The sequence below is a fragment of the Dendrobium catenatum genome, unplaced genomic scaffold, assembly GCF_001605985.2.
Source record: "Dendrobium catenatum unplaced genomic scaffold, ASM160598v2 fragScaff_scaffold_1113, whole genome shotgun sequence".
Lineage (NCBI taxonomy): Eukaryota > Viridiplantae > Streptophyta > Magnoliopsida > Asparagales > Orchidaceae > Dendrobium > Dendrobium catenatum.
This window is the reverse complement of record NW_021319575.1, coordinates 75,062-82,532: the sequence shown is the minus strand read 5'-3', so window position 1 is coordinate 82,532 and position 7,471 is coordinate 75,062. Positions and strand designations below refer to the sequence as shown.

Genomic DNA, 7,471 nt, shown 5'->3' with positions numbered 1-7,471 from the left:
AAGGATCATTATTCGAATCATTAGCTTTTAAGGCTACAATTTGTCCTTTTTCTCCCATACATCAAGTTGTCTTTGGTTTTCTCCTTGCTAGTAAACAATGAGTGATCCAAGTAAGTTATCTTTAGAAAAAACATTAAAATCCCTAGATTCTGTTAAAACAATAATCTTAGTATCGAAGGAAGAAGGTAAACATCTTAAAATTTTGTTAACTTTCTCATAGTTTATTGGCTCTCTTCCTAAGGCATATAGGGAGGTGACTATTTGGCAAAACCTAATATATATTTTTGATATTGACTCACTAGGTTTCATGAGATAAAGTTCATAGTCATAAAGTAAAATATTCAATATAGATTACTTAACTTCACTTGTGCCTTCATAAGTAATGCATAATTTATCCCAAATTTCTTTACTAGTTGTACATGTTGAAATACGCATGTAATCTTCAAATTTTAGTGTACAAAAAAATAGTTTAAATATTTTGTAATGAGTTGTGCTAGATCTCTATCTTCAAAAGTCCATTCGAAAAAAGGAAGTTCAATTTTTATATCATTAATTTCACGTGTTGGTGTAGAATAACCTTCCTTTATAAGTATCCACAAGTGATAATCTATAAATTGCAAAAAGGTGGACATGCGAGTTTTTCAAAATCAAAAGGTATATTATCAAGATGAGGTGGTCTAGTATTTGAATAGCCTTTTGTGGTGTTTCTATTTCTAAAGTTAGCCATGGATCAAAATTTAAAAGTTTTATAAAATTTGATTTTATGAATCCCGCTCTTATACCACTTGAAAGTTCATTAGGGTTGTTAAGCCCATATGTTCATTAGGATTGTTAAGCCCTTATGAACTAGCCATAGGCTAACCAAGAGGGGTGTGTGTCTATGTGGGGGGCTGTGGGGTTGTGTTGCAGTTTCTTTGTTCTATTTTGGCTCCTTTGCTTCAATATTGGCTAATTCTATTGTTTTTTTTTTCTTTTATTATATATATATATATTTTTTGTTGGTAGCTGGTTAATATGTGGGGTTGCGGATCTGTATCCTCTCGAGTTAACTTTATGGCTACTCTTTTATGTTTTTTTTGGAGGCGTGTGGTACCTCTTTTAGTTTTGACTGATGGTTTTTTGCATTGGATTGGGTTCTTCTTCCTTCTTTGGGGTTACTTATGCTGTATTGATCTTTTTCTTTTATTTTGGTATTATTATGTTTGGCTGTTAGTGAATTGCTACCAGCATCTATCTATGTCTTTCTTTCTAGCTAATGTCTTGGTGGATTTATAGTTGAGCTAAGATTTCGCAGGTTATATTGTTGATGGTTTTACCAATTATTACTCTCCTACTTTGGTTGGTTTGTGTCAGTGCTGGGGGCTTTCTAGCTCTAGGCTGTGGTTTTTCTAGGGGCTTTTAAGGTTCCTATTTCTATTTTTGAATTTCTACTGGCATCTTTCTGTGTTATGCTTTTTAGTTATGGTCTTGGTGATTTAGACTTGAGCTGTGATTACACATGTGAGGTTGCTAATTGGTTTTCCCATTTGTGCTCTCCTACCTTAAGGTGGTAGTTTTGGCTAACTGGGGGTAATGGTGGGAGTTTGGTTTGGGTTATGAGCTGTGTTGCATATTCTCTCAGTTTACTGGCTTCCTGTATATTTTGGTGGACCCATTATGATTCTGGGATTTTGGCTTGTCTTTTATATCACCTTATGTGCTGGTGTTCCTTCGGGTTGGGTATTGGTGATATTCTGGAGGAGTTTGACTTTTCTGCTAATGGCCTTATGCTTTGCTGTTTGGTCCCTTTATTTCATCTCATGTGCTGGACTGCCTTTGTACTGAGCTTTTGTGATAATCTGGAGGTGTTGTGCTTTTTTGTTGGTGGCCTTAAGCTTTGTTGATCATGTCCCATTATTTGCTGGATGGTGTTTTCTCCTGAGGGTAGGATTGAGTGGCTTGAGGATTACCTCCATGAGGCTTTTTATATTTATTATATTTTGAGCTCTATCAGTTTTTATCCTCTATTTTGCTTTCTATGGTGCCTTGGCTTGGATCAATTTTTATTATGTGGTTTTTATTATATAAACCTGGGGTTTGACTTAAATTTTTACAATTATTCTTAGTTTATCTATAAAGCTTTGTATCACATCCTTTTGCTTTGCAGCCTTTTCGTTTTACAGGTGAAGTTGATTATGGATGCTATCAATATTTTTTTGTAGAAAGATCATGCTTCCACTCTTTCATCACATTTTTCTTTTTTGGATGCTTATATGTAGCATCAATAGCTTGTTACTAGTTTATTTGGTTTTTTTATTAGTGGAGAGTTTCTGCTCCTAGGTTTTTCTCTACTTTCTTTTGTAGCTTGTTCATGCATTAGTGAGCTAATCGTCTCCCTTAAGGACTATGTAATCATTTTTTTATATTAACACGTAGGCTCCATCATGAGTTTTAACCAAAAAAAAAAAAAAACTATTACCTAAAAGGTTAGTAGCGAATAAAATAATTATCTAATCTAGTGCATTGTAATAAGTAGATAATCTACAATAATTTTTATAATCATCAAAATACAAGGTTGAGCTACTGAATTATAATAATATCCCCTACTTTTTATGGTAAATAGTATTAGTTGAAATTGCAAGTTAAATTTAATTTCCTCATAAGCTCCCACCTTTACTATGTGATCTCTTTATAAATTTGGGAGAAACTTATCATTTTAGTTTTTAATTTTTTTTTATACTTTTTTCTATTTTTTAATTAACATTAAGTTTAAAAATATAATAAAAAAGTGGAAAATTGAAATAAAACACAAACTACACTAAAAGAAAAATATTTCACCTAATAACTTCCTACACCACCATTCGACATCACCAAAAAGGAGTTCTACACATATATATCGATAAATAGTAGCATTAAAAATAAATTGTTGAACAAATAAAAACAAACTATAAAGATAAAATTATAGAGCTCATAATGATGGTCCCTAATCAAGTGGTAGTTACAAGTAATGGTGGATGGTAGCAAACTGATCACTAAACCATTAGTGGTCATCCTTGTGATGCTTTTGGAGCTACTCCAAGTGCTTAGCGGACTAACTTATATGTGAGTCAACCTTCTACTCTAGTAAAGCAAAGTGCTCCATCTAGGCCTCTGGCGTGTAATTCTACTCTGGTGAGGGACAAGCTGTGTGAGTGCTCATCCTATTTCTGATTCTTCCTTAAAATTGGATACTTCTATCGAGGCCATATAATGATCCCTTTATATTATACTTAAGGAATGATCTTACATTATTGAAGGAGGAATCATATTTAGTGAGAGAAAGTTAGTGAGAAAAACTCTGGGAATTCAAATTTCTTTTCCATTTTTTCGGTTCGATTTCTATAGGCCACAACCTCTGCGGCTGGTGGGTCCGGCGATCTGTCGGCGTTCCGGTGACATTGGGAGGAGTAGATGGAGCGTAATCGGCTCCTATCGTCGGAGTCCTGGGCAAATTACAGGAAAGGATTTCCTATCCCGGTGAAGAAGTTGTCAAAGGTTTTCAATGGAGGATCAAAAACTCTTAAAGATTTTAATAAAAATTTCAAAACTCTAGAAGTGAAACCTTTGACCATTGATGAGGGTGGTCTATTGCAAAAGAAAGTTTCTCCCGTTCCAGTGATTGGGAAAGGCAACGAGATTTTAAAGGAGGAGGGTGTTATTAAATTGAAAGCCTTTAATAGTCCTATTTATGTTAACAAGTTGATTGGAAAACTTAACTTGGAATCATCTTCTTCGAATGGTCCAAGGATCTCTTCTAGTTTAAAATATGCTTCATTTCCTTCTTCACCAAGTCAGAATGACATGGTGTCTTCCCCCAGTTGAATTTTAAATCCAGGAATGAAGATAAGGTGGATGAGGAATTTCGGCAAAGGAATGATGCTGAGAGATCTTTCATAGCTCCTATTGCTGATAATGAAGTTTTGAACAAACCTTCTCAACCGGTGAGCTTTCGAAGTATTGTGGAGATCCATTCTGTTTGGCATAAAAATAGAACATCAAGGTTGATAGCTTGGAGTTGGGATCATTTTTATCTGAAGATGGTAAGGGAGTGAAGTTACTTGTTGAGAAAGAAATTGAGAATGCCAGGAGATTGGAGAAAGCTTTAGTTGTGAAGATTTTTGGGGAAGACATTCCATTCCATTTGGTGAGTATGGATTTAAGAAGGCAGTGGAATAGTTTTGGAAAATTCCACATAACTTGATTGGTTCGTGGTTGGATGTTATATTCCTTCGAAGATTCTATTGCAGTGGATAACATCTTATCTAGTGACCCTTGGTGGGTGAGAGGACAGGTGGTGGGATTGGATAAAAGGTCTGCTTCCTTCAATCCCAATTCTCACAAAGGCATTTCTACTCCGGTGTGGATCAGGCTACCTAATTTACCTCATCAGTGCTGGGATGAGGTAAACATCTACAGAATTGCTTCTATGGTGGGCAAGCCTTACCTTCTGGATGGAAATATGTTCCAATGGAGTAGAAGGGAGTTTGCACGGGTATGTGTTTGCATCCCCTTAGATTCAAAGCTACCAAATAGGATTTGGGTGGTAGGAATGGCTGTAAAATTCTATCAAACAGTTGAGTATGAAGGTTTTTCATAAATTTGTTCTGATTGTGTCAAATTTGGTCATTTTGTGACTTACTGTAATGAAGTTATTAAAGACAAAGCTGTAGTTGTTGGGCTATCTAATGCAACTGATTTATCTGAAGCGAGAATTCAAAAGGTGGATGCTAAATCGAATGCAGATGGCAGGAAAGTGGATAATAATTCCTAGATCCAGGTGAGGAATGGCAATAGAAGTTCTAAGAGACTGACAGACAGAAGAAGTTACTTTAATAAATTCTCCATTCCGATGAAGAAGATCTTTGTTCCAAAACTTGGTCCATCAAATTCAAAGAAAACTGTTGAACCTGAAGGAATAAGTTTGATTGTTGAATCTTCTGTTCCAAAAATTAGTTCTGTGCCGCGAGGATCTTCTAAAGAAGATATTGGAGTATATCTTCAAGCTGATGTTCCAGGGGAAGACCATGTTGAGGAAACAAGAGTTGATCCTTCACTTAAAATTCTCAATAAGTTTGATATTTTAGCTAGTATGGAAGAAACAAAAATGACTGAAGATGTGGAGACTCAAGAATGTAGTTGTGCGAAAGAAGGAGAAATTGTTGAAAATGGTTTTAATAACATGTCAGGTTTTGATGCTATGGGTGCTGAAAAACCAGAAGTTATTCAGGTGACGGATAAGGAGGTTTCAAATTCCAATAAGGCTGTGGTTGGAAGTCTATCTTCTGGAAAGAAGGTTAAGCTTATTAAAGAGCTTAAGTCTCTTGGTTTGGGTAATATAATTGAACGAGATAGGAAAAAGGAAGGAGGAAAAGCTAAAAAGAGTGGGGGACCTTCCCCCATCTTTAAGCAATGAATTTGCTAGTTTTCTGGAATTGTAGAGGAGCCAAGAAAGTGGAGGCTGCTCTACATCTAAAGGAGGTGATTAAAGATCACAAGGTGTTTTTTGTTGGTTTAATGGAAACAAAGTTGAATTCTTTGGAGAATTCTCAAATTCTAAAATTCCTTGGTAACAACTGTGAGTCTTTTTTGGTTCCCTCTGAAGGCTTATGTGGAGGTTTGATGGTTCTATGGAGAAAAGACTTGCTGTCTTTCACTATGGTTGAAGTTTCATCTCAAATGATACTAGGGAAACTGGAGGTTTTTACCATAGGAATATGGAAGGTAACAACTGTGTATGCGAACACTAATGCCATTGACAGGAAACTTCTTTGGGAAAGTTTAGAGAAACATTGCTCGAAGGACTTGCCTACAGTGATAGGTGGGGACTTCAACTGTGTTCTTTGTCAAGATGAAAAGAGAGGTGGGAAAAAAAATTTCTTGTCTCAAGGAGCTAAGGATTTGAAGAATTTCATGATCAACAATGATCTTCATGAGGTGGGGTATATGGGGCCAAAATTTACTTGGTGCAATAATAAATTCGGTGGGGCTCAGATTCTAGAGAAATTGGATAGATGTCTTATCCATTCCACAGTTTTGAATTCTATCCATCTTGCACTGGTGAAACATTTATCCCGTATAGCATCGGACCTTTGTCCTATTTTATTGGAAATTTTCAATCCTATGGCAGTTTATAGCAGAGAGATCCGTTATGAAGAAGTTTTGGCTACTTACCATGGAGCAGAGGCGATTGTGCAGAAATCTTGGAGTAAATATGCAGGGATTGATCCGGCTTCATCTCTTAATGTAAAATTCAAAAGAAACTTTGAGAGCTCTTTTTTTCTGGAGAAAAGCTAAGTTCAAGAATCTTATGTCTCTTCGGTATAGGGTGAAGGTAGAAATACAGGAAATCCAATTGGAGGAAGTTGAAGCGATTATTTCTTTTGAAAAGTTGCAGATTTTAAGATTCAAAATCAATGAGCTCAATGTCACTCTTGCACGCTTAATACCTGGTGGAAGAAAAGAGCTAAAGCAAAATGGATGGAAGAAGGTGATTGCAATTCTAGTTTTTTTTCATGAATTTTTAAATGCCAGGAAAAATATTAACTTGATTAGTCACATTAAGAATTCTAAAGGTAGTACTACGGAGAATGCCAATGAAATCTAGAAAGTTTTTTCAGACTTTTTCAAACAAAAATGGCAGCATAGACAGTGTATGTTGGATGGCTGGCCTGAGCCTTCGACAGCCATCAACGAAATTGATCAATCATTTATGGATGCAGATTTCACAAGGGAGGAGGTTCAAGTTATAGTGGAAAAATCTGGGAGAAATACTTCTCCTGGTTTGGACGGAATTAGTTTTTCTTTCATAAAGATATTTTGGAAATGGATTGCTGATGATGTTTGGCTAGCAGTAAGTCCGTTCTTGTCTGCTGGAGATATGCACCAGTCATGGAAAGAAACTCTTATTGTATTGATTCCCAATATTCAAAATCCTCAAGCGGTCTCTAATTATCGGCCAATCAGCTTATGTATGACCATTTATAAAATTATTGCAAAGATGCTTTTGAGTAGATTGGAGAAGGTTATTCACAAGATTATTTCGGTGGACCAAGGTGCCTTTATCAAAGGGCCTTCCTTGTCAGATGATGTACTGTTGGCACAAGAAGTTTTCATTAAATTTTGGTATTCTAAAGCAAAGAAAGGTCTTCTGGCAATCAAGCTTGACATGGAACAAGCTTGTGATAGTATGGGATGACAAGCTTTGGGCAAGTGCTTTCTCACTTAAACTTTCCTAGCAAATTTAGGGAGCTTCTTTTGCAATGCATCTTAGATCCTAAATATTGCATTTTGATCAATGGGAGGAAATCTGATTGGATTGAATGGAGGTGTGGGTTTAGGCAAGAATGCCCTTTATCACTTTATTTATTTATTTTATGTTCCCAAGTTCTATCTTATGCATTAAATGGTAGAAAAGGGGATGTGGGGATCTCTATTACTCCAAAGTCTCCTAGAG

The 7,471-nt window shown here is 35.9% G+C and overlaps 1 protein-coding gene across 1 annotated transcript; it reads left to right on the top strand.

The window, feature by feature from the left end:
* The first annotated feature begins 5,427 nt into the window (after nt 1-5,427).
* Nucleotides 5,428-7,213, top strand: LOC110113597. Its single transcript, XM_020846238.1, has 3 exons — nt 5,428-6,261; nt 6,350-6,505; nt 6,659-7,213. The coding sequence occupies exons 1-3, from the start codon at nt 5,428-5,430 to the stop codon at nt 7,211-7,213; spliced, it is 1,545 nt and encodes a 514-aa protein (XP_020701897.1).
* The last annotated feature ends 258 nt before the right edge of the window (nt 7,214-7,471 follow it).